Raw genomic sequence first — 20720 nt, 5'->3', positions numbered from 1 at the left:
GTTCTTGTCCCCGTGTACCCACATGTGACAAGGACCCTGGAGTTTCAATGGTGCTCATCCCCACGGACAGAGGGATAAAAGAGGGCTAGCTCACACTAGCCCTGGAAGAGAATCCAGCTTGCAAAAAGTAGAATGTGTAAAATAAGAGGTGACTGTTTAAAACAGCACAGATGGAACGCCAATTAACTGTTGAGTTTAATGTGGGAAGTGGAAGCGAGAGAGGAAGAGCGACTGTGGATGACTAACAAACTATTTTTCTCATACTCCAAAGAAGTACATCTGTAAGCTGAATTGCTGTTTTCTCTGTTCCTTGAAAATCAGCTTGCCAACATTTCTTTCCTGAAATTGCTAGCAATCTAGAAGCAAGGTGGACAGCTCTTTGAGCACTGACAGGACAGACACTCCACCCTCCTAAGAACTGCTGTCATCATCTGCAGACAAACCGGACAACAAGAGGGACCCCGACTCCAGCCAGGCCCACGAGCCACAGACTGCATGCAGATCCCTTAAAATATGTAACAGATTTGTACTTCACTGCATCCCTAATAGTGTGAACAACAGGTTTGTCTAGGGAGCCATGCGTCCCTTTCGAAGCACTTGTTCTGAGGTTTACACACAGATAAGTTCACAGATGGATTCTTTTTAATGAGACATTGAAATGTACTACAGAAATTCATTAAGCAAGGATTGTACTCAGCCATTTCACTCTCATAGAGGAATTAGAAACTTTCCTATGGGGATTCTCTACTACACTACCAAAGTATAGTATCTCAGGGGACAAAAGTGAGGAGAGAAGAGCTATACTGACTTAGCCAAAACACTACACTAAAAACAAAACAAAACAAAACAGAAACCAAACAAAAAAATGTGTTTGTAGGCAGAATCCTGGTGATGCCAAAGAGACCCACTCTTGTTGGGGTAGAAGGCAAAAGCAGCGACTGTGACCTGTGATGAGAAACTGTCAACAGCCTGTGTGTGGTGACTTTGTTGGGCAAGATTAGAACTGACATGTGGCCAGAGAAGGACTTCCTGGTTATCACAAGGCAGTCAACCAGGCCCCATTCTGACAGCACTGGCACATTGCGTGAAAAAAACAAAACCCTGCAGCATCTGGTGCAGCAGTTAAGGTATTGCTTGGGGTGCTGGCATCCCATATGAGAGTGTCCATGCACAGTCCCAACTGCTCTAGTTTTAATCTAGCTTTCTGCTCATGTACACCACAGAAAGCAGCAGGTGACAGCTCCAGTACTTGGGTCACTGTCACCCCTGTGGGATACATGGATTAAGTTCTGGGCTTCTGGCTTCAGCTGGGCCCTCCCTTGGCTGTCACAGGCATTTGGAGATTGAACTAGAAAATGGAAGATTTCTCTCTCTCTGAAACTCTGCATTTCAAATAAAAATTTAAAAATAAGTAAAAAGGAGGCTTCAATGCCTATTGACATGTATGAGAGCTGAATGGGGGAAAAAAGTAAAAAGGGAAGTAAGCTGCTATAAAAGCAAAGTAACTTTAACCTTTGTAAGTATTACCAGCAATCTCAAAGTCATGTCTGACAGATACACCATGCATTGTACAATACATGTACCAAAATGCATATTTCTGAGTCGTTTCCTAACCTTGGCAACCTTTTCCTAGGCATCAGAAGCAATCAAATATTTTTCAACTTTTTGTAGCTCAGTCCCTCGGCAGGTTCCAGAAGCTCTTCCAAACTGTGCAGCCCCAATTCTGTCTGGTCTGCTCTGGGTTTGCTGCCCCTATCTGTACCATCCCACTTCACATCATGACTCAGGTGACTGACTCACACTGGCCTCACCACGATGACACAATGGCCAACCTCAGGCCCTTCCAGAGACATCCTTTCAGCCAGAGCTGCTCCCATAAGCCCCTGTGGGCCTCTCTCCCCTCTCCCTGCCTGTTCTAGCCCCCTGCTTTCACAGGATTCCCACCAGACAGGAGGATCTGTTCAGAGGGCTACTGCGTTTCCTGGCTTCCTTCCCCCAAACACTTTGTGAGCTTTCCTATTGGGAACCTACACCTTGCACCTAAAGTCACCTACAAGATCAAAGTCAGGTAGCTGCTTTTCACACAAAAGCAGAAAATCCGAACATACTAGAGCATCATTCTACTTCCTAAGATCAAAGGCTTCAGCTTCCATTAATTCCCTTCACTGTGCGAAAACAGGAAAATAGGAAATCTTTGGGTTCTCTCCTGTTAGGTAATATTTCCTTTGGGAGTAAAATGAGAAGAAAATGTTCTCCTTAGGGTTTGAGGATATTATATTTCAGTCTCCTGTCTCCATTCTTTATGCATTTTTGTATTATTTTTTGTAGCTTCAAATAATGGTTAAAAAAAATCATACCTGCTACCACAGGCTTGCCCATCTTATGGTTTCTGTAGTTAATGGGACTCACACAGGCTTGTGTACACGCACCCTTTACCTCCTTGTCCAGCAGATCAGCCTCACTGTGGCCATCACATCTCATCATCTAAGAGGCTTCCATGTTCTTTTGTGTAGGAAACAGTCAGCAAGCGATAACAGGTCAGCCTATATCTGACATACTTTTAAAATTAAGTGTACTATGCTTCTAACTGCATGTGAATCCAGAATTACCCCCCAATTTTTTTTAAAAAAAGTCTTTAAAGAAAGAATTACAAGTGCTTTTTTTAAAAGTGTAAATCTCTACATATTTGAGAGTCTCTTCATTTCTGTTTCTCAAAAGAAAACCTGTCTTGGTTAGGTGTATCCAGAATAATTTTTCCCCAGACTATCAAGAAGACGTCATTTCACTATCGCCAAGGGATGTTTAAGATGTCTTCCAGCTTGAACAATTTTTTATTTTATGGTTTTGGTTTTTTGGTTTTATTTATTTGTATATCAAGTTTAACCTTGCTTTAAGCTTACATTGCTAAAGTATCAAAATAATATTAGTGAAAGGAAAACTTATAATTTAAAACATTGGAGCAAATCAAATCGGTCACGGAATTTGAGTATTTATAAAACACCTTTATAAAGAGAGTAAATTAATCTGTATCTTCTATTGTTAGTAATCTTAGAGGCATGGAATGTATGGGTCCCTACACACTTTTCATGCTTTGGTTAAAGTCTAAAAACAAGCTCCAATTCCCTATTGATAAAAAGGCAGAGCTTACATTTAAGATTGTCTCATTCACATGTGGTATTTGCTTTTCTATGTGGCCTGAGGCACTTTTTTTCCCACTCATTGATAAATGGGAAAGTAAACAAAATCAAAAGAAAAATAACAAGTAATACTATAGCTGAAGGGTAACTATGATGCTAAATTAAGTTTTATACAAAAGAAACCATATCATAACCCCTGAAAACATGCCCAGGGCTGATAGCAATCTTATCTATAAATGGAAAGAGCCTACCATATTCAGGAAGATTCTTGTCTGCACAGGAAAACGTTTCCGTATTCTTAAGACTGATTTCATTAAATTCTGAGAACCTATTAATATTTATGGCAACAGTCATTTGTATGAAAAGAGAAAATTGGTTCTACACTATTTAAAAATTAATAACTTTGCTGCTCAACAAAAAATGGTAATAAGTGTAAAATAAGTCCCTTAGGGTCATTAATCATCAAGATCATCTGATACACGACTTGAACTACTTGAAGGATTAGTTTTCACTCATATACTTTGTCTCAGTGACACTTCCCAGAGTTATAAATAAATATCACAGAATATAATAATTTATCAAATTAACTGAATGATACGGGACTCCAGATTTTTCAGAGATGTCAGGGAAGAAATAATCATAGTAAATTAAAAATGAATACAAAAGCAGTTCTTAATTGTTCTCCCAAAATCAATATATAAATTTGCAATTTGAAAGCGCTCTCATCACAATCAGGTGACTTGTACTGAGGCCAGGGCTCAGGAACACTGAGTTGTAAGAAGTAAGCCTTGTTTGGCTTCGAGACATTTACAGTCTAGGTGGGAACACAACACAAAGTGCTTTAGAGAACTCATGGAAAACATAAACGAAAGACAAGTCTATGTCGGTGTGAAAAAACACCTGAAATCTATGTGTAGGCAGGATCTTAAGAAAAATTCATGAGAAAGGCATACAATGAAAAATCATGTATTGACATCAAAATTTTTTGCACAGAAATCAGCATATTTTGATTTGATTATTCCAGACTTGTTGGAGTACTGTGATTTACCTAAAGTAGACAAGAGTCAGTATTCAGTAAAACAAATGATGGAAGTATAAATATTCTTCCATGACATAAATGACAGTACCAGTACCTCAAGGTACTGGTTTGGGCCAGCTGACCATCCAATGATCGTGTACCCTGGGTGAGGATAGACAGTTAGGGATGCAGGCCTGGGGGAAGATGATGGAATTCTGGAGGATGCAGATTTCACATTGGATACACATCAGCTTGTCTATCATGCAGGAACCATAAGAGATGGTTTGAATAGTTTCCACTTGCTCTTTTTGACAGCAAGTCACTGTGTCTTTCCTGTAGAATGTTGTCCTCACTCTGCCCTGGATCATATTTACTTTTGGGTGTGGGCAGACATCACGGCAGGTAGAGGCCATAAAAGTCAGAAGTGCTACAAGAAAGGGCACCAGTGATTTCCTCCATATGCAGCCAAGGAGGAACAGCAAAGTGGAGGTGAAGGAGAACTCAAGATTTGAGTCTCCACTTTTGGATTCTGTGGCATAGCCAGGCTCAACTGGGTTAAGGTAGAAAGAGCACATGTAAGCTTTGTAGAATGGTTCTAAGTGGTCAGTGTGTAACAAGGAGAACAAACACTGGTGCCTGAGGGCGGGCTGGGGGAGGCAAGCAAATGGGACAAGGTGGCTATTGCAGGGGTGTCAGAAGGGGCTGGTGAATGGGCACTGGTGAGGTGGCCAGGCCTTTCACTTGCACATTCCAGAATGGCAACCCTGACTTGGGGTCAGGGTAGCTCTCCATGGGGAACAGCGGACAAGGGAGGCCTAGCTGGCTCAGGGAGTTGTGTAAGTATTTTACAGCTGACACTCATGCTAAGGGGAGTGGAATCCTGGGATCTGAGAACTCTGGTCAGGATTGGGAAAGAGGGATAGGGTGAGTGGCAGAAACAAAGGAGGCGGCAAGAGCTTAGACTGCTTACCCGCCTGTAGGATGACAGCCGAGCTGGGGCTCAGAGGCCAAGAGCTCCCCTGACAGAGACCCAGGCACCACTGGAAAGAATGTTCTGATGTGACCTGACACTATCTTGCTCCTTTCCCCTCTGACCTCATGTTCTCCCCAAAACCTTCAACTCTCACAACACCAAAGAGCTCCAGCTAGAAACACATGCCACACTTCACTCACACAGTTCTCTCTTCCTAGACATATGCTTCTGTTTTGCCTGTGTGCTTAAAAAACCAAGCTCTGATATCACAGACCCTGACTCTCAGAATGTAAAAGTACCACTGCACACCTACCACTCGAATAGGGCAAAACAGAGGTCAAACACCTCCTGTTGGGCACACAGTACCCATTGCATCAGAGAGTGAATGACACAGTCTGGTTCACCTCTCAGGCTTGACAGAGCAAAAGACTGAACTGCTTCAAGAGCCTTAGCAGTACCACGTCATGCAGATGGGACGTCTAGTAGCACAAATGCTGCAAACCTCCCCAGCTCCCTGTCGTCTGTCAGCCAACCCCAAAGCCCAGCTCTGCTCATCTCAGGATGACAACCACCCATTTTTATTCTAGCGCTTCCAGGGAACCATCCCTTCAGAGATGACTTCAGGAACCAGAGGGGTGATTTCTGATGTTATGCTTGGGGTTCTCAGCCTCAGGGAGTGGGAAGGGAGGATGCCTGCAAAGGGCTCACAAGGGGCTGCAGGCAGCTTCCAGGGAGGATGGGGTACAGAACCTGTCAGACTTCAGGGAGGCCCAAGTATCAAGAGCCACCATCCCAGAATGCCTTACTCAAGCAGCTCTGCTCAGAGCTCCGCTGTTGACTCCACGTGGGGTCAAAGCAGATCAGCTTACCCGGCAGTCTCTCTGCAGTGTTTTCATGAGTGCGTTGTATGTTTCTGTGTCGAAATACAGGCCTTCATGCATGTCCTGCAGGAAATCCAAGTCCTTAAAGGTAGGGTTGGATTTCTCTCTCTCTTTCCGGGATGCTCTGCGCTTGTAAGTCGAGCCTTTCAAGTCGTAGGTGAAGTGCATTCTCATGGCACGGGGCAGCACATTGTTCATGACCACGATCCGGATGTTGATGCCCCCGGACTGCACGCAGTACAGTCCATAAAACTTTGGCAACAGCGTCCTTGGGTTCTGGTTTAAATTCTAGGAGAGACAAAGCAAACAGAAAAGTCAGTTACACTTTGCTACTTTTTACAAAGTGATGCCTACCCTCCCACTCCCATTCATTTATAATGTACAGATTTTTGGTGTATGTTATTGCAGGTTTATTATTTTTTCCCTTGCCCACTCTTACAATTTTCCATTACCTGTTTTACTTAGTAAGCTTTGTCATGTTCTGGAAAAATACTAATGAAACTTTCGGCTGGAATCAGAGTGCATTTGTAATTTGGGGGTAACTGAATCAGTATAATGCTGGGTTCAAAAGCACAGCAAATATTTTCATTATTTCAGATCTTTATATCTTTCAACAGCATTTTGTAGTTTTATTCTTATCAGTCTTTTGTTTTACAGAATCAAGTATTTTAGAAATTTTCTTCCTATTAGGAATTTTTTTCTGAGTTGATCACTACTCATATAGTACATTTAACTACCCTAACTTGTTTTCCCAATCAGAATTACAGTATGCTTTCATGTATCTCTTTGTTTTCTTAACAAGGCTCATTATAACTTGCTGTCACCAGGTACAGTCTTTCTCCCATTTGTATTCTCCAGCTCCACCTCCCATAAGGGCACTGGTTTGAGAACTGACTGCTGGGGAGTGAACCTGAAGACGGATGAGCTTCCACTGCTTCTCCTTCTCTCTGTAAATCTGCCTTTCCAATAAAAAAAAAAAAATGTTTTCTAAAAAAAAAATCACAGGAATACTTAGGGGGAACGGTTGCTCTTTTGAAAATTTGGACTAAATGCCTAGCAAATCTTGCTAGGCCAAGATATTGTTCCTTTGTCTTAGCATTATACAAAAGATGGCTTTCATGCTATCATATCGAACCTATGAAATCCCAAATTCTACAGCAGCCATTAGGAAGAGCTCACACAAGATAAAGGATGGTATGTAGTACAAGGTTACAAATGTTGCCTACCAGGCACATCTCCGCAGATATTTAGCTGCATAACTGGTGGCAAATAAGTCAAGTTACCTTTGCCTTGATCAGTTCATCTGCAAAATGGTGATGACAACTGTAATATCCAGCATTGATGACTAAATAAGTTAATGAATGCCACGCACTGAAGACTTAACACATGGTAAGCAACGGATTATTGTTACTCATTCATATCACTACTACATAAAGCTGCAAAGAGCTTTGCGAGGACTTTTCTTTAAAGGGATTCATTTATTTTTATTGGAAAGGCAGATCAGATTTACGGAGAGAAGAAGAGGTAGAGAGAAAGTTGCCATCAGCTGGTTCACTCCGCGAATGACTGCGATGGTTGGAGCTGAGCTGATCCGAAGACATGAGGCAGGCAGCAGGAGGACGGAGGCAGGAGCCAGGAGCTTCTTCCAGGTCTCCCCTGTGGGTACAGGGTTTCCAGGCTTTGGACCATCCACTACTGCTTTCTCAGGCCACAAGCAGGGACTTGGAAGGGAAGTGGAGCAGTTGGGACATAAACTGGCGCCCATATGGGATCCTGGAACTTGCAAAGTGAGGGTTTAGCCATAGAGTCATTGCGCCGGGCCTAGAGGCCTCTCTTTCTTTATCCTGTTTCCTGTGTCTATCCTTTGGGCCAACAACTGTATCAGGTAGTTACCGTTTCTTAGCTTTGAAAGCCTTAGGAAACTAAGACCCCAGGAACTGTGTCATTTACTGCTGAACCCATAAGGCATAACGAGGCTGAGATTTTTTTTTTTTTAAACTTTTTAAACAATTTTTTTATTGGAAAGGCAGATTTATAGAGAGACGGAGATACAGAGAGAAAGATTCTCCATCCACTGGTTTACTCTAAGTGGCTGTGATAGTTGGAACTGAACCAATTCTAAGACAGGAGCCAGGAGCTTCTGTGGGTCTCCCATGCGGGTCAAGGTCCTTAAGGCTTTGTGTCATCTGCTTTTCCAGGTCACAAGCAGGGAGCTGGATGGGAAGTGGAGTAGTTCAGATATGAACCGGCACCCAGATTGGATTCCAGCACATACAAGGTGAGATTAATCACTGAACCATTGTGATGGAGGCTGAGATTTGAACCAGGACTGTGACTCCACACGAGTGTTCTATCACTCGGTGCGTATTCATTTCTTAAAATCTGCTTGATGAATGCCATGGTATAAACTCATCACAAAATGAAATTCACCAGAGGGAAGAGTCATTTGGGAAAAAGACTGTGGCGAGAATTAAGTCAGCCTAAAGCACAAGCTTTGCTTGTGGGCACACACTTACCATGTAATATCCCGGCAGGAGCTTCTGGAGGAACTCAGCTTCTTTGTGCTGAACTGTTTTGATGATAAATTCATCATCGCTGGTCACGAAGAACAAGGAGCCACTGGCCCCAGGGTTGGACAGTTCCAACAGAGGCTCACTACAGATGGAATACTAGGGGGGTAAACACAAACAGCCAACAACACACTTAGTATACAGAATGGTTCTTAGGACAATCACAGCACAATGAGGCTTCGTGGGCCGGGTTGAAATTCTCTACGAGCTTTCAAAGGTGTCCATGAGTACCCTAAGAGGGTTGTTCATGGGATTTCCAAAGATATGCTGGAGCCATCCCCTTTAATGCGTTCAGCACTGGGAACCAGGACGCTTTGAAACATGCAAACATAATCGTGTCTCATGGTTCCTCACGGTGTGCAGAGACATGAAGAGCCAGGCATAAAACATGCCCCCAGTGAATGTAAAAACATGCTTCAAAAGAGCCTGCGTACAAAACCAACCACTTTTAACAAAATGTTATTAAAATCTGTAGGTCAAGGTGAAAACAGTTGTGGGTCAATGTGAGTTGGAACTGAATGGCATAAATCAGGCAACTAAAACAGAGAGGATTTCACACAGATTCTAGTCAGCAAAACTCACAAGGATTTTTAGTACTAATTATTTCTGTTAGAACAATTAACTGAAGTAGAAACTGATACTGCACTTACTTAAATATCAATTACTATAGCAGTTTCTGAGCTATGTGTTAAAAGTAGCAAGTCAGGGACCGGCACAGTAACCTAGTAACTAAAGTCCTTGCCTTGCACACGCTGGGATCCCATATGAGCGCCAGTTCTAATCCTGGTGGCCCTGCTTCCCATCCAGCTCCCTGCTTGTGGCCTGGGAAAGCAGTTGAGGACAGTTCAAAGCCTTGGGACCCTGCATCCACATGGGAGACCCAGAAAGGCGCTCCTGGCTCCTGCCTTCGGATTGGCGCCGCAGCTCTGGCTGTTGCAGTTACTTGGGGAGTGAATCAGCGAACGTAATATCTTCCTCTCTGTACATCTGACTTTCCAATAATAAAAAATATACCTTTTTAAAAAAAGGTAGCAAAGTCAAATTGCATCTCTTGAATATAAATTTACAATCATTATAAAATGTGGAACTTTTACTATGCCCCTAGAGCTTAACAGAATAAGTGAAAAAAGCCACTGTCACTATTGCTATGAGACAAATGGTTACATCACACACTCCTTGAGGAGGAAGTGAAGCTGCAGGTTCTTACCAAGTAATCATCAGGCTTGATACCAAAAAGTTCTCTGAAGTAGCGGAAGGCCAGTGGAGCGTATGTCTTGAATCGGAAGTCTGGGAAGTGATGTGCAGGGGTCAGATTGCTTCCCTCACTGCCGGTAAAATATTCAGGAGAGACACATACAGAGAGGACATTAGAAAAGACACGTAGGACTCCATATTCCAGCTCTACTGGCTCTGTTAGGCCAACTTCATCTCCGGAGAAAGCAACCCATGTCACAAAGAGCAATGGCCATGAATTAAAAACAGATACAACAAGTGGTTACGGCCACCCCACACAGCGATTCCCTGCCAACCAGTGTGCTCACCACCCACCCACCCACTTTTATGTCTTCTTCCTGGGAAAATGGTCCCATCCTCACACTGAAACCACTTTGAGAAAGGTGTGGCTAAGCTGCCATCTGCTCCACTGCAGTCTCCTGCAGACTCTCTAGGCATGGGTCGGCAGTTACCTCTTAGAGACCCTGCTCAGCATCCGAACTTACTCAGCAAAACTGGACCCGATGAAGGGTAGATGTCTACATTTCCAGATTGAAGATGTCTATCTTCAATGCTTTCATACATTGTGCAGAGCAAGGAAATAAAAACAACCCACTTCTCTCTCGGCATAATTGAAACTTCGGTCACTTCAGCGAAGGGGTTTTGAGCAGAGGTTCCATGGGACCCACAACAAAACTGTGGATGCCAATATTGATTTTCAGCTTTATTTTACCAAGAATCTAAATAACTAAGCGAACGCATGGCATGATTTCTAGCATGTCATGAAGGAAAGGGTGTTTTAACAATGAAAAAGATATTTAGGAGGACAATCTTTTATCTTGTCTTCTTTTCTCTGTGTCCCTCTGGCCCCAGTGTTACTTTAATCATAGACTAGCTCTGGTATTCTGGCATCCACTCCTTCTGAGTAGAGTTCACTCGACTGGCCATCTGAGACCATACAGACATATATAGAGAGAATGAGAATTTATTTTGATTATTTGAAAAGCAGAGCAACAGAGGAAGGACTGAAGGAAGGAGCAAGCAAGATGGCAGGAAGATATTGGAAGAAATTGGAAGGCAGAGGAAGGAATGGAGGGAGGGAAGGAAGGCAGGAGATCGTAGTTTGGGGAGATAACTTCTATCCAGTGGTTCACTCCTGAAATGGCACAACAGCCAGGAGTGGATTAAGCCCAAACCAGGAGCTTGGAATTCCATCTAGGTCTTTCCATGAGCAGCCAGGACCCAGGTCCTTGAGCTGCCTGTAAGTTGAGACAGAAGTTGAGTGGACTCAAACCCAGGCACTGTGATAGGAGATAAACACACACACACACACACACACCCTAATGGCAGTGGGCGCTGAGAATTGCATAATGTTGATGCTAGAGGAAAGGTCAGCCACCACCTGGAGTTCACCATTGCACAGATACAGAAGCCAAAGTCCAGGGAGAGAAATAATGGTTACACACTGGTCGGGAACAAAAAGACAGGGAGGTCAGACCACTCCAGGACAGCAGATAAGCCAAAAGTAAGAGCACCTTAACGTAGACGCCAAGCACCTGTCAGTCTTCTTTCCAGGCTTCAGTTATGCTTCCAGCTCCCCTACGCCCCGCTAAGAGCCTCAACGACTTCTGCTTAGGGCCCTCACATTGTATAGGCAGATGGCTAAGTGGATGCTTTGATGAACATTGATTAGGTGGTGTTCTTGTGTGTGCGGACTATGAATGTCACTGCTTTTGCTCATGTGGTTTAGAGCTTGATAACCAGGCCCTATTTTTGTGGTAGTGGACTGACAGATTGGGTGCTAAGCAACGGGAGGAAATGAATTCCATTTTCAGGGCTGAGATCAAGAGCTTTGTTGCTTGGTGAGCTTCCTTTATTTCAAACTGTAGCCACCAGTTGTGGGGTTGGGGCCATTTGACCAAACCAGTGGATTAGCGACTCCCAGGTGACCAGTACTGGTTTCACGAAGGGACGCTAACTAGCCAAGCGTTTGCTCAGTAGGTGTGACCATACTCACTGTGTGGCAGGGCAAGGGAAGGACAAGTTTTGTCTTAACATACAGTATAAACACAGAAAAAAAGTGACAAAACAGGGCACAGGTGATACAACAATCCAGTAACAAACAACTGGTGACTTTACCCAGCCATCAGACTGAACCTTGGTAAATTAGGCTCCATAAAAGCAGCTTCAGGTGTCATTACTTGCCTCTGCCAATTCATACAAGGTACTGTGTCCTTAGTTTCCATATCATTCTTCCTTTGGTGTGATATAAATCAGCTCTCTCTCTTGCTAAATTAGACAATCCTTCTCAACAGGAAAACACAGCAAAACAAAACAAAAGACACATCTGCCTCAGCCAGCCTCCCATTTCTGACCAGCTCTGCCTGGGTACATGAGGGCTACACGATGCCATGGGAGGAAGCCAGTTTTTAAAAAGACACATCTGGACCTGGCGTGGTAGTCTAGTGGCTGAAGTGCCAGCCTTGAATATGCCGGGATCCCATTTGGGCACCAGTTCTAGTCCCTGCATCCGCATTTCCCATCCAGCTCCCTGCTTGTGGCCTGAGAATGCAGTCGAGGAGGGCCCAAAGACTTGGCACCCTGTACCCATGTGGGAGACCCAGAGGAAGCTCCTGGCTCCTGGCTTCGGATCAACTCAGCTCCAGCCGTTGCAGTCACTTGGGGAGTGAATCATTGGAAGGAAGATTTTCCTCTCTGTCTCTCCTCTTCTCTGTATATCTGACTTCCCAATAAAAAGAAATCTGCTGGAGTTAGCTTCCCGTTCCTGTCCAGCTCTGCCCTGGGTACACGAGGGCTGCATGATGCCATGGGAGGCTGCACTACTTTTAGAAGCCAATCTTTAAAAGTCAGAATTTGATGACAGCCTAAATCCCAAAACCAAACAATGCATTCTGTGGTGTCATTTATTGTGGACACAGGAAATCAATCACAATTTAAACATTCATCTGCCCAAGAAGTTGTACTGGTGCGGAACCCAAGAATCCGCACATATAGTCAGTTCCTAAGGAGCTGTGCTTGGGCCATTTTCCGAACTGCCCAGCCATGTGCTCTACTGAGGGGTACTGAATGGCTCCTGTGAGCAGAGGAGGAGATGGGCAAGGCTGAGGGAGCACCTCCTCTTCCTGACATACACGTCTTCAGTGGCAACTACCATCAGCCCCTGAACTCACTGTCAGCTGTGGACAGCTCATATTCACTGCTGTGCGATCATCAGCCTCCACAAAAGTTTTTCATTTCTTCTGGTCTTGCCATCAAGAAAAAAAAAGGTGACATGTCCGGGCAGAGGTCCTAAAGATCCTGAGAGCCAGAAAACTTACAAATCACATTTATGGGCCCACGGCGTGGCCTAGCGGCTAAAGTCCTCGCCTTGAATGTACAGGGATCCCATATGGGCGCCAGTTCTAGTCCCGGCAGCTCCACTTCCCATCCAGCTCCCTGCTTGTGGCCTGGGAAAGAAGTCGAGGATGGCCCAAAGCCTTGGGACCCTGCACCTGCGTGGGAGACCCGGAGGAGGTTCTGGTTCCCGGCTTCGGATCGGCACAGCACCGGCCGTTGTGGTCACTTGGGGAGTGAATCATCGGACGGAAGATCTTCCTCTCTGTCTCTCCTCCTCTCTGTATATCTGACTTTGTAATAAAAATTAATAAAATCTTTTAAAAAAAATAAATCTTTAAAAAAAAGAAACCACATTTATGGGAAATATTACCTTAGTGCCTAGCACTGAGCCATATTAGGCCAAACTTGCTATATTGGCATCCCATAGCAGACTGTTTGCTCAAGTCTTGGTTGCTCTGCTTCTAATCCAGCTCTCTGCTAATGTGTCTAAGAACATAGTGGCAGATGGCCTAAGCACTTGGGCACCTACTAGTCCTGTGGGAAACTCATATGGAGTTCCAGGTTCCTGGTCTCCACCTACCAGTTTGGAGAGCAAATTAGCAGGTGGAAGATTTCCTTTCTCTCTCTACTTCCTTCTCCATCATTCTGCCTTTCAAATACATGAATCTTTTTTAAAAATGAATTATGATCCTAAAAAAATATCAGAACCCAAAGGGAAACTCACACTCTCATGAATTTCAAGAGAAGCAAATTTCATCACTCTTTCCAGAGTGACAAACAGACTTGCTAAAAACAAACAAGGGAAAAGTTTCCAACGAGTGAAAGGGGAATGGTTTCATGAGCAACGCTTGTATTTTAGACCTTCGGGCTGTCCTTTTCTTACTGAAATCTTGCTGTTTTGCTCATTAAGAAATCTGAGAGAAGCAAATTTTAAAGTTGCCTGAAGACCAACTTAACTCTTAAAAATGGGGAGACTCGCAAGATGGCCGACATAGGAGGAAGACTGTGAGAGAGCTCACAGACAGAGAGGACTAGAACGCGACAAAAGCGTAAGTGGAGCAGCATAGAACTACAGGGAGAAGAACGTGAAGTTCCCTGGACAGTGTGGAACCAAAAAAATCCACACAACTCGGAAGAGCAACCAGGGAAAAACAAAACGAAGGGCAGGGAAGACGACTTTCCGCTCCTGACCTGCTGAGTCACCTTTGAATGCAGACGCTGAAAGCCACCAACCGACCCACCCACAGACGCTGAAAGCCGCCAACCGACCCGCAGAGGCTGTGGCCGTGAGGACCAGCGGTGATCGGGACCTGCTGGCATCTGCTCACCCTGGTCACCAGGACCCGCCAGGACTCCCCCCGCTGCGGACACCAGGACCCTGAGTCACCGGGACCCGCTGGCATCTGCCCACCCTGGTCGCCAAGCCCCGCCGGGACCGCCGCAGCCTCCAGGTTCCACCCGCCTACACCCCCCGAGACCAGCAACAGACGCAGTAGCTGGGAGACGCATCCGCGGCGAGGGTTCCCACCAGAGGAAGAGGCAAACTGCAAGAACCTGAGGTTTGAGTGAGTTGGGTGGGGACAGTGGTGGGTTGGAGGCTTCGGGAGTCACATAATACAATGTAATTAATGAAGTTAAATAAAAAAAAAAAAAACTCTTAAAAATGTGCAAAACAAAGCCAGATCGAGTTTTTAGCTGACTACTTAAAATTTATGTTCACCTGTCTATATGGGAGTTACTGAACATTCACCTGTAGATTGCATTTTTAGGCAGTTGACAGCTGGACACAGAAATAAATTTGTAAATATCATCCTCTGAAAAAATGCATTTAAAATAAGACAATGAGAACCTAAGGTAAAAAGATTTCCCCCAGCCAAACTTCCTCAAGCCCAGTCAAACTTACTCAAGCCCAGTCACAAATAACCAAATGACTTATTCTGAAGAGATTTTAAAGAGATGATGACTTCTCTCCATACAAAATGGTGGTTACAGAATTTTGCATATCTAACTTTGGCAAAAATAAACACAATATAAAATTCAACCATTTTAATACTTTTAAGGGGATGATTCTGTGGCATCAGTTACATTCACATGTTGTGCAGCCATCAGCACCACTCATGTTCGGAGGCATTTGTTTTGAACAACTGATTTTTTCCCCCTCCCCGATAACTTTGCTGCTTTGTGAACATGGCAGCACAACAACAGATCCTCAACTGTTTTCTGGAGGAAAGTTGAAGTCACCACAACAGAGCAACTATGAGACTAAACTCTGATGTGAGGCCCAAGTCTGTGCCCAAGTCCATTCTCCTACAATAAAAAGAACAAAAGCCTGGCGCGGTTGCAGCTGCATGCAAGTCCTCTCTTTCTACAGCCACAACAGACGTTCCTGGAAGACTTCTGCACTCCCCCCCACTGGATCTCATATTCTTTATCCAGGTGGCCTTCCAGGCATTCCTCACAACCCCACTGATGATGAATCCCACTGACCATCTCCACAGAAAACTCGCAGGTCACTCAGATGCAACAGAAGAAACAATCATTGGGACAGCTCTGTCTTTGCCAAAAGCTAACACAGACATTGCCATAAGTAAACATATGTTGTACGGATATTACAAGGGAGCTTCGTCAGCATGGAACTCGTCCCAAGTTCTTACAATGTTCTCACCTGGGCAGGAACACGCTTTCCACCACATAAAAGTCTTGCATGAGAACGTCTCGTTCCGGCTTAGAAGTGAGGTTGCCCACCGTGTACCCTATTCCCAGCTGAATAGCACCTTTGATAGCAGATGATGCAGTCTGCAAAGAAAACAGGAATTTCAATGTTAGCCTCAACAGTCAAGGCCTAGTTGAATGCTAAAAGCAGCAAACTGGGATGATGGAGTGAACTTTTAAAGCTAGCAGTTAAGATGCCAACGTCCCACATCACAGTGCTTGGATTAGATTCCTAGCTCAGGCTCTTGACCCAAGCTTTCTGCTAATACTGACCATGGGAATCAGTGGCAGTGACTTAAGTAATATCATCCCTAATCCACGTGTGAGATGAAGATGAAGTAACTTGGCCCTGGCTTTGCCCTAGTCCAGCCCTGGCTATTGTGGGAATTTGGGGAGTGAACTAGAAGGTAGGAATTCCACTGCTCTTGTACTCTGTTTTTCTTTTCTCTAGTTCTGAAAACAACATGCTGCTCCATGTCAATGGTCTGCAGAAAGCAGAGGAAGATGGCCCAGGGGTTTGGGCCTCACCATTCGTGGAGGAGACCTGAAGAAGCTCCTGGCTCATGGCTTTGAACCCATCCTTGGCCACTGTGGTCATCTGGAGGGGGCTTTCTGGTCATTAAGATACGGGAGGAAATCACACGCTCAAGTCTGAGATCACACCCTAACGTGGATGGGTGTGCTCTCTCCAGGGGTCATCTGGAGGCTACACTGAGGATGGCAGAAAACTAGAGAGAAACCTGTGTCTCCGGTGTCTGCAGAGGCAGGTGCATACCTCCATGCTGCTAAACGAGGGAAAACCAAACTCTAACGGTGCTTAAGTCACCATCACCACCATTCTTGCTCTTACACTCCAAGTGTTCGTAAGTCATAGATTTACAAGCAAATACTCTTCATTCAAAGCACAAAGCAGACTCAAAGTGCGCAAACTGAAAATGTCCAAAGATTGCGTTGCTCATTAAAGTAATTCAACCATAACTCATGCGGTTAAACATATGGTTTAATTGTTACTCTCTCAATTATACAAACTAAGACACAAACAAGTCCTTTCCACTCTTCTCCAGGAATGTCTGCTGGTTGTTGAATTTGAGGCTTTCTGTACAGACTGGAACTACATGTCAGGAAAAGAATATGCCAAGTTTTCAACATGCTCTGCACCCAAATAAACTGCTTTCATTTCCCATGAAATATTTGAAGTATCCATATGCACAGGCATTAAAAAACAAAAATAAGTTCCGACTACCCATGCTTTGTTGTAACTTTGTTTTCAGATAATATCCGTCTACATCCACCTATACAGACTTCATCCTAGTCTATGGGTCCTCACAGTTGTTGTAACTACTCTTTTTTTTTTTAAGATTTATTTTTATTGGAAAGGTGGATATACAGAGAGGAGGAGAGACAGAGAGGAAGATCTTCCATCCGAAGATTCACTCCCCAAGTGACCACAACGGCCCAAGCTGAGCCAATCTGAAGCCAGGAGTAAGGAGCTCTTCCGGAACTCCCACACAGGTGCAGGAATCCAAGGCTTTGGGCCATCCTCGACTGCTTTCTCAGGCCACAAACAGGGAGCTGGATGGGAAGTGGGGCCGCTGGGATTAGAACCGGTGACCATATGGGATCCCTGCGCGTGCAAGGTGAGGACCTTAACCACTACGCTATCACGCCGGGCCTGCAACTACTCTCCTGTTGATGGGCTTTAGGGTTCTTGTCCTCTCTTTTTAATAAGAAATAATACTACAATGAAGTTCTTTGTTCATATATTCCCACACATTTATTTCTTGAGTATCCTGCAGCACTAAAACAACTGTTGAGTTAATGGACATGCACATTCATACTTTTGATAGGTCCTGTCAAGAGCCTTCTGGGGTTTCATCAGTTCATAAACTCAGTAACAGAGCCTGAGGAGGCTCTTGTCATCAGAACCGCCCCACAGCAGCACCAGCAATGCTGCTCAGTTCTGCCAGTCTTGCTGTTTTAGTTCTCATTTTCTGATCATTGGTGAAGATCATGTGTGCTTTCTACACGTTTCCTTTAAACTTAAGAATTTTCATTTTTCTGGTCACACACGAATAACTACATTTGATTATTTCATAGCAAGCAATATTAAACTGCATTTACAAAAATAACCCCTATAGAAGTACAAAAACACAAAAGGTTGCATGCTTTTTCCTGGGAGTTTTTCTTAATGCAATTGTGAATTCTACAGAGCATAAATTGTGACTATTCTTCACCCATTCCGGCTCTTAATGTTGGATGTTACAGTCCAACCATTGCCAACTTCACCCCCAGAACCATTTCTTGCATGGTTCAGTAGGTGCCAAGAGCTAGCCCAGCCTATCCTACACTCACCCCGGCTCTTGTGAGCACCAGCCAGTGCTGGAGTCTAGCCCAGTCTGGTATACCCCAGACCCAGTCCACACCCATGCTGAGGGATCCCAAAGCCATGTCCAGCTCACCAGTAGGAACTACAATCCCATCAGAGTGTCCCCTTAGCTCCCTGACCTGGCCTGTTCCCAGCCACAGATCTCACACATGCCAGTGGTTGCTCTGACCCAGCCCAACATAGCCCATTCCCTGTCTTGGCCTTTACCATTGGATACTGCAGCCTGGCCTGGCCTAGTCCACTACCATCTCAATTCCTGCTGCTGGGTGCTGCAGCTTAGCCCTACCCAGTCTGCCCCCATCCGTGGCTTTCTTATAAATCAGTGGGTGTGACTGTCTAGCCTAGCTTGGCATGGGTCTCACATGCTGGTTAGTGTCATGGCCCAGCCTAACGTGACCAATCCCATGTCCTGATACTGACTGTGGGTACTGAGATCTAGCCCTGCCAGGTAAGCTCCCAGCCTTAGCTTCAGTGTACACCAATGGGTGGTGGTCAGGGGTGATTGGTGCTAACAACCCCAGCTAAGGTCTCTCATGTGGGCAGGTCTGACCCAGAAAGGTCCTCCAGCTTCCCTCCTCTAAATTGCTTCGTTTACTTATAAGTACAGTGGCCTTGTTGGCAGAAGTTCCCCAGGAACCATTCTTCACCTCTAACATATCCCCTTCCACATATCCTATACTTGCTTCCCTGATCAATCTACAGCTCCAAGCTTGCAAGCACATGGGTTCTCTAGCTTGGAGCCCTGCCCGCCTACCTGGCACCCCCGAGTCAGTCCTGCAGCACATGTGCCAGCTGGGACTCCACCCCTCCGTCTAGATGGGACTCAAGCTTGTTAACGAGTCCACAAGCCCAGCCCAGCAGCATACCACACCAGTATGGCAGCTTAGGTCCCTAACCCCACCCCACAACCCTGCCCACCTGGGACCCAAACATGTTGGGGAGTTCCTAGGCCTGCTCGGCTCCATTGGCCCCCACCCCAAGTTCCCAGGACCCCTGAGGCTGCCTAGGCATCACTGCAGTGGAAGGAATGTACACAGGCTATGTCGTAGCCTTTATAGCAATTATTAAAAGAATTATTAGTACCTGAATTTGAAACAAACAAAAGATCTGAAATGTTAATAACAGTATTTATCTAAAAGAGCTTTATAATTTGGAATTGTATGTCTTGGGTAGAAAGATTGGTTCTAAGTATTTAGTAACCTGTAATATAATTATTTCTCCTGAGATATCTTACGCACTTACAACTTTATTTATTATATGCACGTCAACATTTATGTAATAGCACTTAAAATTATGCTGTAATCATTTAAAAAGTATGTTATATGTAATGTCAACCTGCTTGCAACATTTTCTATCTCACCCCAACCCTCAGAAAGTCTGTACGTCTGAAAGATAAGGCCTAGATTTCTTTCCACAATGCTAGTATCAAATGCAGCTTTTCCTGTAAGTTTATACATTGATAATGACAGGGTTCATTTAGACATTTACCCTGGAAGAATATCCACAACCAGGACAGCACTGAACTTTGGGGGATAATGTTCATATTTGTTGTTTAAGCACACTTTGCCCATGTATCCTCTACAATTCGAAGTCTAATCTAGAATTAAATCTATGGTGATTTTCCTCCTACCTACATTCTCCTTTGGAACCATGGACGTTAGATTTGTAACGCGTGGTTTCTAAGCACTGAAGATGTAGAAAAGCAAGAGAGCCAGGTTAGGCCTTTGATTCTCTCGCACCTGCTTTCTCACCCCATGGCCACTGGCTTGTTTCCTAGATGTCTGCATCCATTCCTCATTCCTTGACACCCTTCCGAGTTACAGGGCTGTGTTTCTCCTGGCTCAAAGCTGAGGATCTCTGCAACTAGGTAAAGTAACAATACCCAGCATGGAACAGGGATTGGGGGAAATTTTCTGCTTTTTGGCTGGGAAAGAGTTATAGATATTCCCAAGAATATCAGAATATCTTACTCTGGGGACTGAAGTGGACAAAAATGACTGTTAGTCATCTCCACGAAATACCACCCAGGACTGTTGGACAGTGCCACAGGTGGACCTGAAGTCAGGAACCACGGCTGCTGATACGTCGGATCTGCAGTGAAGGGCTTGTTGTCCAAGGATGAATATCGCCACACCATCTGCCCTACAAAATGAGCAGGACTGGAAATACTTGTGGCTGTGGCCCATGATTTCACTTGTTTGGAATGCAAGCACTTTGCAATGGGGGAAAAAACCCAAACAATATGGAAATTTTCTTTCAAAGGTTCAAAAAAGAACAAGGAAACACAAATCATTCTTACTACACCCAGCTCCTTAGTAGAACACAGCACATGAGGAATGCACTAATAGCCTCCTAACCAATTCTTCTCTTCCTGGACCCTTCTCATTCCTCAGCCACTGCTGCCACCATAATGTTCTCTGCCAAGGCTTGACCATGTTAAGGGTTGATTCTCCACCTGGCATAGGGTGCCATGA

General features: G+C 44.6%; 1 protein-coding gene across 1 annotated transcript in view; it reads right to left on the bottom strand.

The window, feature by feature from the left end:
* The window catches only part of PIP5K1B (phosphatidylinositol-4-phosphate 5-kinase type 1 beta), a 184328-nt gene that overhangs the window by 57400 nt on the left and 106208 nt on the right, over nucleotides 1-20720 (bottom strand). Inside the window, exons 4-7 of the mRNA XM_058657404.1 lie at nucleotides 15814-15944; nucleotides 9787-9904; nucleotides 8526-8678; nucleotides 5998-6297 (exon numbers count right to left, since the gene is read on the bottom strand). Of these exons, the coding sequence (XP_058513387.1) occupies nucleotides 5998-6297; nucleotides 8526-8678; nucleotides 9787-9904; nucleotides 15814-15944 (702 nt within the window). The remainder of the gene's footprint in view (nucleotides 1-5997; nucleotides 6298-8525; nucleotides 8679-9786; nucleotides 9905-15813; nucleotides 15945-20720) is intronic.

The sequence above is a fragment of the Ochotona princeps genome, chromosome 31 (genome assembly GCF_030435755.1).
Source record: "Ochotona princeps isolate mOchPri1 chromosome 31, mOchPri1.hap1, whole genome shotgun sequence".
Classification (NCBI taxonomy): domain Eukaryota; kingdom Metazoa; phylum Chordata; class Mammalia; order Lagomorpha; family Ochotonidae; genus Ochotona; species Ochotona princeps.
The sequence above is the reverse complement of the archived record's forward strand: the minus strand, read 5'-3'. Positions and strand labels throughout refer to the sequence as shown.